Below are 16322 nucleotides of genomic sequence, written 5' to 3'. Positions count from 1 at the left end.
TCTTCCGTTGGAAACGGAAGACCCTAATTATATTATGTTCTGCAGGTATTGCAGTTCACGTTTCCATTGAAAAGATTTTGGTATACATTACATCGAGTTTGGACTAACGTGGTCTACTAACTGAAGATAAAACAAATACATGTATTTCATTTAGGGACCTTTCCAATATAGTCATGTATACAACCACATGAAATGAATTTCAATTTTGCAGTCACTTGATTGATCCCACCAAACTGTACTCTTTTTCTCTTTACTTAAAGCATGGTAAGAATAGAAATTTTAAATTACTTGTATCTTCTCTCATGTAACATTTATGTTTAAAATTATATAATTCTGAGAATAAACACGTTCATTATAAACCGATTTTTAAAATTACACTTCACCCTGTTTTCACTTAAATTCATTGCTTTCTGCTGGAAGTAATCAAGGTTCAGAATATCAGTGGTTCCAGAAACCATTATAAAACCATTACTTAGGTTTCGAAAATTTTATTGCGACAGGCACTCGTATATATTATTAGTACATTTGAAAGGTACTTTTCGTTCAAACACGGAAAAATGGTTTTTATGTCAACTAAAACAATTCTCTACATGTACCAGCAAACAGAGAAATATTAAATTCAGTGGTATTGCCTGAAAGGTTATAAATCATTTAATTCGATTGCGACAAAATGCACACAAACCTATACTATACCACGGACTAAACTCCGGCGTATCAGACCAATGGCAATAGAATGTTTTAAGACTTTAAATAAAAGTCTTTTTAACCTGCAGGATGTTATCTAAATTAAAGAAATGCCATATTCTTTTAGATATAAAAATACAGCTGTTTTACCGAAAATAAGATTAACAACACATTATCTTAGAGATCTTTTAGATATGAATCTGCAAAACTCTGGTGTTATTTAGAAACATTACTTCTTTTGAGCAATTCAAATCAAACATAAATAGTTGGTATGGAAACTGTTGTAATTTTTACGCTTGTCGCTAAATTACCAAAACAGGGTTAATTTCAGTAGGTCAGAATAATTGTGGTATTATTTATCTAAAAGTATTCTTGTTGTATGTTTGTAGTTATTCTCTTAGCTGTGTGATACTGATATTGTATATTTAATGTTGTAATTATATGTAATAGTATTACGTAGTCAAGAAATAGCTCCTCAGAGTTAATGTTTATTGTTAGCAAAACCCGACTTTAAATACATATTATCTTATCAAAAGGGGCTTTAGAAATAACTGTTTCTTTTGTTACTAAATTAACGCTGTGCAAATATTTATATATCGCCAAAACGAAGATTTCTGTGTCAAAATATTTGAAAACATTCAAACTGTGAAGTTTTTAACATTCCTAGAATGTTTCGTAAGTGTGGAATGGCGATATAAAACACATGGTGAAAATCCTAGTACAATATATAAATCTGTTATTAAGAAAACTTTAAAGTTAAAATTTATAGATTTTCTTTTTTCAAAATGTCTATTTTTTTTTTTTAGAATTTTTGAAATCAAAGGTATATCTGATGGTTAATATTATGAACAACCAAGCACATTTAAAAATATAGAAAAGATCCCTTTCAATCAATAATGTAACTTTACTACTTGCTAAGTTGTGTGGAATTGCGCGTGTAGTATGGTCCGGATGGCAAGAACTGAAATGAAGGTATTGATGGTTTTTTGTTGGTCTGTAATACATGTCAGTGGTAATATTTTCCACGCATTTAGAGATGAGGACATCCAAAAATGGAAAACAGATTTCACTTTCATCTAGCGTAAAGTTGATGTTTGGGTCCAGATTTTTCACAATGTCTAAAGGACTGCTAAATTGGCGTCGCTTTCGTTCCAAATGATAAAACAGTCCAATCGTCAAGACATCTTTTCCATCCATTTTTTATATCTTGTGTGGTTTGGTGGTTAAATTGCTGTCTAGTTTTTTCATACATTGTTTCTTCTAAATATAAGTATCCTAATGTGAGGGTGGCATAAGTCGGGCCAGTTTTAGTCCCCATAGCCGTTGCAAATGATGTTTGCCGTTGAAAGAGAATGTGTTGTTTTAAGTACTAAACTGTTTGTCTCTAGGATAAACTCTCTGCTGAAACGGCTGTCGATATGGATATTTATTGATCCAGTATTTGAGGGCACTGATACCGAGATCGGTGGTTATGTTTGTATACAAATTTGTTACATCCATAGTGACCAACTTTGCATCTTAGATAATTAATAAGCATTAATACGTCATAGTATGATTGTTGACGTTATCACTAGCTAACGTAATTGTGTCATAATTTTAAGGACTGTAAAACGTTTAATTTTTTAAATTTTATATATAGTTTTTGTTTATGCATGTCAATATCATAAAATAATTTTTACGTCGTTTTATTGACTGTTTTATTTATAGTGGAGTTAAAAGCCCATTGAAATATAAAAACATACTCCTTATCAATGTTTTGTTAATAAAAACTTAACTTGTGAAAGTAAATAAATATTTGTAAGAATTTAACAAGATGTCTAAAAGTATCGCTGTTCTATATTTAAAGACATTGCAGCACAAACATTAATCTAAAACACATTGATCAACTTAATTCTATAAAAAATAGGCGCCGAATTTTATTCTAGTAGTTTGAGCGCTGAGTTGAACTTAAAACTAAATACAGACTAATAATTAGTTATGTTAACGAGTATTCTAGTACTCGACTATTACTCAGTCACACTGATCATTGGCTGAAATGTTATCGTAATAAATTGAATAAGATTCAAAACATAAGATTTAAATTTTAATTGTTGCATGGAACAATGATGGCTTAGCTTTGGCTTAGACACGTTTAAGTTGCATTTGATGATATATGTTTTAGCTCAATTATGTGTTATCATCACAAGAAAAATAATAAAATGAAAACCAGAGCAATTGTTACCAACTATTAAGTTTAAAATAACTTATCAAATAAAATATATTTTGTAAATGGGGTTTTACGTTTTTGGAATGTTTTGAGTTAAAGACACGGGGTATATAATAAAGATAGTTCTATTATTTTATTAGAAAAAAGATACACAGTTTATATAAATAAATGAGTTTTTAATTATCGCTTGACTAAAGCCCCGTATATTTGAATGCAATAATAACCATAATTCACAAAAGAGTCACCAGCTGGAACACTTGTGGGAGTAATTGTACATGTACTACATATGGTATCATCTTTTTGTGTCCTTGCATGGTAACATTTGCTTCAATCCATATAGATGTAAAGCTAAATTAGAAAATATATACCGTTAATCTGGAAAGTCATAAAGCTATAGATTAATTTTTACGATTAAATTTTTTGCAAATTGTCATCAGCGCTAAAAATAAAAAGTACACATTGTATTATTCCTCGTTTACGAGTTTCCGAGCAATGCAATGAAATTGTCATACTCTGTGTTAAAAGTACTACAGACATGTTCACGAAGTTATAATAGGAATATGGTGCGTCCTAAGAACATCTTAGGAAACGTCTTGGCTTTAAGTCTGTTTCTCGAACCTCTCTTAAATCACAGGCACCTGAATTTTTATCAATCAGTCGCTTAATAAATCATATATCGAAAAATTCTACCCCTACTATATATAAATAGACAAGGTGTGCAACGCCATTTTGACCCCCTTGTCGATTCAGGCGTCAATTTGTCACATAAATCAGATATGCCTACCGGTTTGCGTGTAACATTGAGTTCAAATGTGATATTTCTCACTATACATTTCTTCCTGAAGTTTAAGTCCAACGCATTGAAAATGCTATCAACTAATATTCATGCAAACTTTGAATTTCGTCCCGAGGCTCGATAGCCATCAGCTGACGTCACAAAATTTCAATTCCGCACTGAATGCTCTAATACTTAAACTTTTTAAAACATATGTTAAGTACAATGAGGATAACAAACAACATAGTTTTTTGGTTTATTTAGTGTCTCTGATCTTAGTTTGTCAATGAAATAAATTTATAATTATTATTTTAAACAATTTAGGACACGCAATAGTTTGTCATAACTTTAGGATATCACTTAACTTTTTCTAAGACCATTCTAGGACTGTAAAATAACGTTTTTAAGGATGTTGTAAAGCTTTTTCGGTAGAATAATGCAATATTTTCTACAGTTTCAGCATTTCTGACAAACCTCAAATTCCTAATCCGGGAGGTGGGCGGAGTTATAGTCATTTATTCTATCATGTACGTTCATTTTATCGAAATATTGTGAAGAGGGACCCCGAACTCTCCCTCTCCCCCTCCCTCTCCCCTTCCCCGAAGCTACGTGTTTGCCTTGGAGCTGACATGTTAAACAATTCTTTTTGGCAAATACTGTCTCTGTTTGACGAATGAAACCTATTCACTTTTTTTAATATCTACAATGTACAAATAAATATAACTTTTTAAGTTTTTTTATCACTTCTCCTGAAAAAAAATGTACAGGTTATAAAAAATGTTCTATAATTGTTTTTGATGTATACAAGGTCTATTGGCTGTACCTTCGCTACAAAATGCAACCTTTTTATGTATTTTGTTATTTCGAAATGCATAAATATTGAACTAAAGTTGCACAAGTAAATACATGTCTAGATAATTGTGCGCTTTTTTAACATAAATTAAATTATCCACCTTTGTACCTGATATGTGAAAAAAATTACTCACTCACATAATCAAATCGACATAGTTCCCAATAAACCTGTACTCTTGATCACATGCTTGGATAACACACTTTTACCCTCAGTAAATTGCCTTAAAGCTGACAGCATCGTTAACAAAAATTCATGATTGCAAGAGCGAGACAAATGAACCCCGTCATTCAGAAAGAGATTAGTTTGATAAGGTTTAATATAATCATACGAAATCAAAGCATCACCTTTCTTCAAAACAAAAGTAGCCACAGAACTATTAATCATTAGCCTAGATGTCTCTGCTGTAATGTTTGAAATCGCTTGTCGCCAATTTAATCTAGGTATAATTTAATTTAACAATAGTGGTTTTAAAATAATGTCGTTTAAAGTGTAAAAATTGGAAATGATTTAAATATAAGTGAAAAAGAATCATTCGTTGAATATTTTGAGGTGATAATTTCGGTCGGAGCGTGGTTCAAATCTTTCATAAAGCCATTTGGCCTTTATTGGATTTGACTACGCCCCGACCGAAATTATCACCTTATAATACTCACAGAATGATTCTTTATTCCTTGATTATAAACTTTTGTTGTCTACGTAATGGGTTATCATCTTTACCAATGTCATTTCCACCTGCATGGATGACGAGAAATATCGGATGTGGATATTTTGATCGCAAGTCACAAATAATCAGTAAAACTGTCAAAACTTAATCCCGATTCTTCTTTCCACAACACCTGGTAATGAAAGCTCTATACCAAACTTTTTCTGTACTAATTTTCTTCTGCACTCGACCGAGGATTGAAATGAATAGGCCAATAGCGAATGCTCAGGAATAAATAAAATATTGAGTCATGATGTATAGGTAAAATTTTCCAGGAAAATTACACTAATTTATTATCAATAATTGTATTTATCTGTGAGGGATAAATTTGTTCAATTGTTGGGTGATTTACATCTTCGCTAGCCAAGGGTTTTCGGTTCATATTGCTCCCTATAAACCCTTGGCGGATTTCATTACGAAAACTCGGTGACAAGCTCCGTTTTATGATTGGCTGCAGCTGCGAGTAGCTGATCCAATCACAGTGCTTTTAAATATAAACTTTAAAAGAAAACACTTGTGTGAACTATGGTAAAACATTCGTTGCTTTTAACAAGTTGAGACACAGTTCTCGAGTACAGTGCCTCCCCAACATTGGTCGAACCAGATCGCTTTAAAAACCCACATATTTTACTGAGATTGAGCATAGTTCTACAAACTTGTCAAGGCTCGCGTGATAGCATGGGAGGTAAACATGTATGAATACACGAATGTAGAAGTTGCCTATCCCTTTCGTATATACGTTCCTCCTTATGATTATTGCTTTTAAAGGTTCAATGAGCTACGATTTCTTTGGTCCGCAATATTCATGACAACGATACCTGGTTTTATGGCATGACAGCTTTAACATAAATCGGCGACGTTTTCACTCCCGGCACAGGTCCTTACAAAACACTATGAATAAAACACCCCGTGCTTTCCCTAGGTTATAACTTAATTCGAATCGTTTATTATGTTTCGATATTCGATATTCAACAAGTTTTCAAGTTGTAATAATGCCGTAGTGTGTATATAACCCGTTCTTCGTTTGATTCGATTCAAATGTATATATTCAAGGGCGCAACTCACGTTGCTCGCTAGATAGCGCCACCACATCACCGAGTTTTCGTAATGAAATCCGCCAAGGGTTTATTGGGAGCAAAGTGGACCAAAAACCCGTGGCTAGCAAAAATAAGTGATTTATCACTAATAAACCATTCAAAGTCTTTATAAAAATAAACAACAACGTTCTTACCTATAAACGCCGTAAGTAGTGCGTCAACATATTACTGTAAATTCCTAATTAAACGCGAGGAATTAATATTCGCGTAAAATCGCGAGAAGCCCGTCTCGCGAATTCTAAAATCTCGCTTTTAATTTTGGGAGACATGTAAACTACATGAAACAATGATGAAATTTCGCCATTCGCGATTTTATGTTCTCGCGATTTGATGGTAAATCGTTGAATCGCTGAATTAAGTACTCGCGTAAAATAAGGAATCTACAGTATTAGATATGACTGAATACTCCAAATCGGGTCTCGTTTCTTAATAGACAAGTATCATTGAATCCACGACATATGCACAGCACTTTTTCTCATTTTTCAAAGTTTCAGGGCAATTCTTAAGGAAGATGCATGGTAAATTTGCACGCTCAGATTGGTACATATCAATGGATTCTTCACAGTTTACGAAACCTTTCAAATTGTTTCTACTTCAAGTAAACAAAGGGAACATCAATCACAAAACACAGTAAAAATTTTACGCAGTAATCTTCATTTATACCAGTTTTTATCAAAAGTATTCGCATACCAACTCTTTATTTTTATCGTATCAAACAGTAAAGGTAAAAACGTTTTTGATTTATATTAACATGAGATCTTTTATTCTAAAAATGTTTAAAACATTTTGCCTAGTGTTAAAAATATTTCGCCGTTATAAAAATAAGTACTAGTATTCAGGAATTACACACTTAGAAATACATGCATACTAAAACTGTGTAAATTGTGAACACACTCTGTACCTGAATAATAGCTAAAAAAATATCTATCCATGATTTTTTGCTTTTAAATGAACATTTTAGCCATCATTATTTTATAAAAATAATAAATTTATAAATTTCAATCATTTTTTATTTTAATAATCTCGAGTTACAACTAGACTTTTGTGCCCCATACTTTGCAAATCAAACAAATTCAAAATGTCTTTGTAGAGAGATAGAATTGTCCACATTTAGGATGCAGAACGGTAGGTAAATATTTGCATTTGGGAATAACAAGATTATATCATGTAATATTTACATTTTCAACTGTCTTTCTCTGTGATAGCATTACGAAGCCTATAACCGAATGATATCATAAAAGGCTGAGCGACACAAAATGGGCATGTCTTATAGCATAACTGAAATATGGCATTGGCTGTAACTACTAGTAATAACTACTGCTCTTAATTTTTAGAATCTGAACAGAGTATTTACAGATTGTGGGGGTTTTTTTTCAGATCGAAAAAGAAATACGTTCGATATCTTGATTCCCAATCTAGATTCAATAAAAACTTTATTCAAACTTTTATTTCTCTCAAGCTATCTGCACGGAACTTTATTAACAACAAAGCCGTAACACGCATGTAATCTTAGAATCCGAAGACAAATATAGTGTTCGGGGTTTTTTTTTTCTATCATTACGCACAAGGAAGTTACAACCAGGAAAATACGAATTTCACCATAAATCATCTTCTTGTAAATACTTGTATTACAAGAACAATACATCTGGGAGTGGGACAGAGATTTGTTTTGAAACACTTACTTTTTTTTGCTCACTTTGCAAATTTATCAACTTGAAAACACTAACATACTTCAAAACAATCACAAAACAACTTCTTGTGGGGGTTTTTTAGTGTATGAAATACTTTTGTAATTGACATTTCTGAGGATCTCCTTACAAATACTACCAAACACGTGATAAACAAAGGAAAGCTTTTCAACAAAAACTCAAGTATTCAGTACTTGTTTAGAGTACATGCTTATTTCAAATAAAGAATCCTTGTCGTTCAGGTACTATATAAACTGAAATGAACTTTCTTTGCATAAACACATTCTTCAAGATGATTCTTACGGGTCTCTGTATGTTACTGATAATTTCAAGAGTTCAAACTTCCACCATTTCTATGCTAACAGATGATGAAACAACAAACGCAACGAGTCTCAACCTTGATACGTTGGATTCTAACAATGTGGACGTATTTAGACAGCTTCTAAACCAGGAAACCATCATCAGAATGACGTTGGTCAAGAATGTTCACGCGCTTATGAAAGACATGTTGATATTACAAGAAAAACTCACTGCAGCCGAAAACAGGATTTCCAAGATTCACACATCTACTGATCATGAAATATCTAAGCTGAAGGAGGAGGTCAAACTTTTAAAAACGGAAAACGAATTTCTAAAAAATAACAGCGCTCAAGTAAGAGCCGACATAGATCAGTTGAATGAAAACTTGACTGACTTATCGAACACCCTTACTGACGTAAAAATTGAGGTTCGATATCTGTCGATAACGTTGTTTGATATTAACACTAATGTGCGAGAAACCGCCGAAATATTACAGCATCACAATAATTCAATGGAAAATATAAACTCAGACATAGTTCACAACGACCGAAAACAATCTGCAGCATTGTTGGAGCTAGGAAAACAACACGTGAGATTTATTGGTAAGCGTATTCGTTTTTTAAAGAAATATTGATTTCAAAACCTAGTTAAAATGTGTTTCTAAACTCCCGGAAAGTATTGCATATACATATTCATTTTACAATGTTCAGAATAGAAATATGTTAAGATAATGACACTTCCCGTGTATTCTCTGAAATGAAATGATTAACATGAATAGGATTTTACCTAATCGATATATTCTACATAAAGTTTTATCATATACAGAAAATATCTTTAGATTACTTTGAAATCATTAGTCGAGGCCAAATTATAATACAGAAATATTATTAGTAATGCATGGCATCAATTATGGTAAGTAGACCTCTCATAAAGTTCTTTGTCTGATGAAGATATATAAATAGATATATATATGAGATATATATTATATAAATATTGGTTTTCGTAATATGTAATACGGGTATACCCTTATATGTATCTGTTTGCCAAAGTGACAACCGAGCTATGACATACAAGTAAATATGACAGTATTGATCATGAAGTTAGGTGTAAATAAAATATGCTAGTATTGTCATTTGTCTGACTTTAGATGAAATTCCCAGTAGCATATGCTCATATGCGCATACATGAACATAGATGCATAGTAGAATCACATGAACAAATCGTCCTAAAACATTTAATCTTATAAGCACGATGCTCTTTATGAGGCTCCTTAGCAATTCCCATTAAAAATATTAAAAATATTTTAAAAATTATAATAACAAATAGACAAGTTAACTGATAAAAGGGGGAAATTTATGCCACGAAGGCGATGGATTTTATTTAGGAGGGGGGGGGTTATTTATAAAATGACATGTCTCGATATCAGTTTTTATTGCTAACCTTATCTTTACTGCGGTCAGCACATTACTTAAATACATATTTCTAGAAAGCTTCTATACTTTTCACTATCTTCGCGTTAAAATCAACATATCCATTTAATTTTGAATCTGAAAATTTTGCCAGTTTTAATCTAAAAGCCATATACTTTAACTTTTCATAACAGAGACCACTGCATCTAAAAGTTAGGGGCGGTTTGTGATACATTTATACTTACCTTGATATCCAAGGAGATTATCAATTGGTTTAATTAATGATGAGAAAATGTGTATTTTTCTTTGTTTGCACGGTGTTTTTTTAACCAAGAGAGACAAACATTCCAATTGTTTTTGTAAGTAGTGCTTATCTTACCAAATGCATAAATATTTTTAAAGATCTTTCAGTAAATTCCAGGAATTGCAATCAATTTCTAAACTGGAAATAAACAAATCCCGAATCGCTCCGAAATACTAATTGGTTATAAGTATCCAAATGCACACATTTATGCACATTATTCTTTATTTCCTTTAAAGCATCACATTAATATTTTGTAGATTTGTAGCAAAGAATTCTATATACATATCGTTTAGCATTACTATATTTTAATCTAAAACAATAAAATCAGTAATAGGTTCATTTCATTAGATAGGTTATTAAATGGGTTAGCAGAGAATGATCAATTAAAGTTGCCTATAAAAGTTTTACTCTTTCGTTTTAGATAATAATCCTTTATGATCGTAGTTACAAATATTTGCTTTCATATCAATAAATGCATATTTATTAAATTTATGCCGAGTTAAGTCAATCTAATTTTAATTAGACTTATATTTCCACATCTTTACGATATGCTGTACAAAATCTATCAACATCCCGTGCGGGATCATCTCATGACAGTCTTTCAATAATAACTAAACATGAACATATTAGCCAATCAGATACAAGCTCTATAAAACAAGTCTTGAAAAGGTTTTATTATTTTATACTTTACAACTCTAATGCTCGGTCGTCTATTTCATGCCAAGTTATGTTTTTCTCGCCAAAATTGTGTATAGTATACTATCCATCCGATCTCCTTTTTTCGTGAATCATGCAAACAACAATAACAAAAACTTTGAATTGATACACGCACTTTGCTCTGACGTTATTAACTTTACGAGGCACCCAGGGATACAGGTAATTGATAATAAATAAACTTATATCTGAACTTCCAGCCAATATTCCAACTGCAGCGATTTCGTTAGCTATTTGAAAAGTTGCTTATAGATGACCACGTACTAGTTGTATAGGTTTGTTGTTAAGAGGCGGATTTGTAAGTCTAATTTTAATAAGACTTTAATAGTCGCGGCCATTTTTATGCTAATTTAATCTCCAATAGACGAAGAGCTTAGATTAAATGTGTGGGTTTAAATTTATTTTTATTTAAAACAATTTACAAAATCGTGGTCATCAATAACTTATACATAATTATGAATTTCATTTTAAATCACAATTCATTGTCAAGTATGTAGGTACATTATTAAGCACACATTAATACATATAAGAAAACATACATAATAATATATAATGTATCGTACACGAAAAAATACTAATACTCACAAGCGGGTATAGGAATGTTACATTCATAAGTTTATGTAGTAAAATAAGCTGAACCCCTCGCTTGCCCGGTGGACATTACATCTACATTTTTATACAGTCCATCACTACGTCCCCAGGTAAAGCTTAGACAGTCCCTATGTGTATCGGATATATTATTGCTTAAAAAAGAATTACAAATGTCAAAGTTTAGATATCAAAAGTTGAAAAAGCTCATTTTCTCTTGTATTTTTAAGCATTGTCATATCTAGAACTGCACAGTGTCATAAAATATTCTTTGAATGATTTTTTTATCAATAAAATTGATTCGCGTAAATTTTTGTTGTCTACAATACATTTTACATTTGTATATTCTATAGGCAATAAATGACATAAAAGGTTATATAACTTTTGACCTGTGTTTTTTCCAAGTAAAACCCCACAACAATTTTTTTTCCATTTAATATCAAAATTTAAGGACTTGCTGCTTTCTAAATTTGTTCTACATTAACACAATCAAAAATAAGATTTTTCGAATTTTCAATTTTGTTACTATGCTGCATTTAGCAGTGATATTTTTATTCCATTTGCTCACTGAAAGATTATTACATAACAGATTGTTCAGTAGTTTGTAACTAAACTCTGCTAAGGCTTTGTCTTTGGTAATTTTAATTTTTAATTTCTGTATGTATATTGATTCCCATACATTTTCGCTTTTCAACTTAAATTCTTTTTCTAATATGGATTATGTACAAGGTGATTGAAATTTACGTTTGATCAATCTTAAATAAAAAGTCTTGGTGTTGTATTGATGGGAAGTAAATAGGGTCTTCCGTTTCTAACGGAAGACCCTAGTGTTTTTGTTAGGTTTCTTTTTCTCTATTTTTCACTATCATTATTATTCTTTTTTTGTTCTTAACATTTTTCTTAAAACTCAAATATCTCAAATATAACAGATTTTTATGAAATTTTCACGAATAATACAAAATATCAAGGTCTTTTATCACTTACATTTTCATTGATGACGTCACTTCCGCTCAACCGTTATTTTCGTTTTTCTTTTTTTTTTTTTAAGTGATTTTGTTCTCCCTTTTTCTTAAAAACGATTAAAAATAGACCATTGAAATTTTCAGGAAAAAATATTTTTGAATTCTTAGTGCCTATCAGGTAAAACCATGATCGTCAATCACTTCCGGTCTGCTCAAACAACATTTTTAGAAAATTGTGTTTTAAAATTTTTTTTAATTAAAAATGTACAATTTTTTTTCATCAGAATATGTTTTAAACTTATCAAATTTTAATATGAGCAGGTCGTCCGTCACTTCCGGTCGTCACCGGAAGTGATTCCAAAATTTCGATTTTGGTATATTTTTACGTTTTGTAGACATTTTTGTACTGAACACAAAACTAAAAACTGTTTTAAAATCGGACAACGCCTTGCAGAGATATTGCAGTTTTATTATTTTGTATTCACATAGCCAGTTTGTTCTTTCGCGCAATGTATCGAATATATCAGACGATCTGTTTATAGTTCCACTTTCTTCAAAAATAACCTTAGCATATAGAATTCCGCTTTTAATCAAATTTTCAAAGCAGATTGTCTTACCTTTAAAATCAAATCTATATTTAACCAAATAGGCTGTAATAAAAAAGATTCGGTAGAAAAGGCAGATATTTTGTTTTCACTATCATCTTTGCATAGATTATAGCATATAAAAGCCTGCTTGTAGAACTCTGGAAAGTTATATCAAAATTATACCATAGTCTTTGGCAACCATCTCATTTGTATTTATCAGATATTCGATATCACTGTACTGAGTAAACGTGGAATCCACATAGCTTTATGGGCCATAAATTCAGACTCTATATCGACAAGGCCTATTCCATCCTCACGTACTTCACCTATGATCGAATGTGTTAATATATTCGTCTTAACACACAATTAATGAATAATTTAAAATAATATATTTTACAGTATCAGGCAGATCTGATGGCTATTTTTTTACCATCTAGCCTCCATGATAATTATAAAAAAGTAAACAGACAGTGCAATGACATGTTGTTTGAACAGAAATTACAATTCACACTTACTGACCATTTTTCTTCCATCCTTACTCATAAGGCCTTAAATGTATTACAACAATTTGTATTTAATATAACTAATCGGTAGCTACATGTAATTTTGTAACCATTTACATTGTTGCAATCCTTAATATATATTCTAGAAATGGTGCTTGTTAGCAGTAGCTTTTCTTATAAAAAAAAATTATTTTAGGTAAACATTGTCTTAACAGTCATTATAGAATAAAATCTTTATATTCGTAGGCTGATTCATTTTTTCTCTGCATTTTAGATGACATTCGTAACACCACAAGGACTCTTAAGGCTGACATTGACCAATTTCAAACGGATCAGTGGAGGTTATCAGCTTCTGTATCATCTTTGGAACTATTCCGTAACAATCAAACGAAATGTGGTATGTGTAAACTTTTCTTACGTAATTTCAAATAGAGGATGTAAATTTAAATACAATCAATCAACCTAAAATGATATAGTACGTGTATTCTGTATGTTGATTATTGTGCTAGAAATTTGTGTATACTTTGTTTATTTTTATATATAAAAAATAAAAAGACATTAAGAAAAAGAATGCTTTGTTCCTATATATATATATTTAATGTAGTATAATCATACATTTTTTGTAATGTATATATATATGATAGGTATGCCATAACTCCATGAAGATTTGGGTTTTTCACATACGTATGAACATCAGATTTGTTTTTGAAATACAAAAGATCGTGAGAAATATAATGTTTACATGTATTCGACATTTTTGTTTTTCCCCCATGTATTGCCTAGTTGAAAAAAATATGCTTTTTGAAAAAAAAATGATATTAGCATGAATGTAAGTGTTTTTACAACCCTATTTCTAGATCAAAACCAAGAAGTAGCCTTCACTGCTTCAGTAACATCGCCTAGCTCTACTTGGAATAGCGGGACTTTGATATTTGATGTGGTCATCACGAATACCGGAAATGGATACAACCCCAGCACAGGGGTTTTCACCTCGCCTAGAAGTGGAACATACGTCTTCTACATTACTGCTATAGAAAACAGTGCACAATCTCTTTTCATAGATATAGTATTAAACAGCGTGTCTAAAGTTCGAGCGTATTGTCATAGTTCTGCATCATACCGTACAGGGACTAACATGGTAGTGTTAGAACTCCAGAAGGGAGACAGTGTATGGGTGAGGCATTATAGTGGAAAAGGCTATCACACCCACTCTGTACCCTTAACAACATTCTCTGGATATCTTATTTCATAAAGTTTAAGTATTCATTCACATTAATGTGTTTAGCTTTGATTGGGTTTTTTTCAGGATTTAATTTGTAAAAAAGTATAATATCTGCATTCTTTTTAAAAAACTTTGCAAACTTTTTTTTTAACGGGAACTGTACTTAAGTATGTTTGCTACGATTAATGTGTAATGTATTCTGTAGACGTCGACTAAAGTGTTTAATTATTTTAAATTACTATTAAAGTTGACTGTTTAACAATTGATTTTTCGGACTTTCGGACTTTTTTTTTAATCGTTTATTTATTTCCTTCTCAGGGTCATTTGATTATATTATATGTCAATAATAATGCTATTCTAACATGTGACGCATTTAACATACTGAATAAAGCAATGTGTAACAAAACTACAAGTTCTTTTGTATTACAAAGGCATCCTTCAAAAGTTCCTTATTAATTTACAAATACATAGTTCTAACTCGTGACTGTTGTGTGTTGATTTGAATACGAAAAGAGGTTTTGTTCTGAAAAGAAAACAGCAAGTATCGCGCTATCGGATAGATATACCCCACTAAACAGCTGCCAGGAAGCATGTAGCTTTTCTGACGGGCCCACCTTTCGATATCATCTTCCAGTTTCTTTCACTTCATAAATATTTCAAAGAATTTTCCGAAGAGAAATGGAAGTTGTCCTTTGTTGAGGAAGTAAAATTAAATAGATTAATCGTTGACTTTTGGCTGCGTTTTATTATGAAACTTGGGACCAACCTAATTAACTCTTAATATTCATTAGATAGCAAATGTTTCGCTAATTCCATTAAAATGTTCAAATTGGGATTACATTTATTTGAAATGAACGTTTTGTACACGTTCTGCCTACTTAGGCCATTCCACAGATCTGAAGGGGAAATAAATCGCGATTAGTTTATTTGTAAAACCTATTTCAAAATTAACAAAAGGCCCATGGGGCCACATCGCTCACTTGAGCAACAATTACTTTTTATAGGCGTTCAAAGGAAAATTGGCCCCTCGGTAGAATTACAAAAAATATATTGTACAGCATTCGAAATTGACACTTATTTTTGCATACACTTAATCTTTGACGTTGTGCCTTTATGAAATACCATTTTACCAAAAAAAAATGGAAATCCTATGCAAGATATAAAACTAAACTTTTTTTAGGGGTACACTATTAACCTCCCATTCCCTAAATTTTCGTTCTGCCCCCTCCTTCCCCCAACTTTATAGAGCGATCAAAATATTTGAGAGCAGATGGTTACATTTTCTTCCTTAATTACTTACAAGTTATTTTATTTTTGAAAAATTTGTTATAATATTTATTGTTCGATATTAAACCAGTTGGTAGAATGAACAATATCGGAAGAAAATTTTATTTAAAAAATACCTATAGTTGTGAAGAATAAAATTGTGCTTCAAAGCGCTCAATTCCTCAATTTAAAAACATTCAAAAATTTGATTGGTCTTCCCCATTATAAACGACTGTTGTTTACCTGGCGTAAACTCCCATGACTTTTTAACCATACACACTTGATTGATGAATACACTAAATGAAAATTGTTGTCACCTGACATGTAAAAGAGCTATAAAAGTCAATGTATTGACCGGCATATCACTGTATTTTAAATTATTTTCATCTTATTCAAAAACAACAAATGGCTACAAACCAGGATGATTTTACGCTGTAATATTTTCTTAGGAATAGTGATAC

General features: G+C 31.4%; 1 protein-coding gene across 1 annotated transcript; it reads left to right on the top strand.

Annotated features, from left to right (window-relative positions):
* Positions 1-8265: 8265 nt before the first annotated feature.
* Positions 8266-14917, top strand: LOC128184304 (uncharacterized). The gene is made up of 3 exons (XM_052853739.1): positions 8266-8908; positions 13648-13770; positions 14231-14917. The coding sequence occupies exons 1-3, from the start codon at positions 8266-8268 to the stop codon at positions 14623-14625; spliced, it is 1161 nt and encodes a 386-aa protein (XP_052709699.1). The 3' UTR covers positions 14626-14917.
* Positions 14918-16322: the final 1405 nt, after the last annotated feature.

This window comes from Crassostrea angulata, chromosome 5, assembly GCF_025612915.1.
Source record: "Crassostrea angulata isolate pt1a10 chromosome 5, ASM2561291v2, whole genome shotgun sequence".
Taxonomy (NCBI): domain Eukaryota; kingdom Metazoa; phylum Mollusca; class Bivalvia; order Ostreida; family Ostreidae; genus Magallana; species Magallana angulata.
Note: the sequence above shows the minus strand (reverse complement) of the source record. Positions and strands in the feature narration are given on the sequence as shown.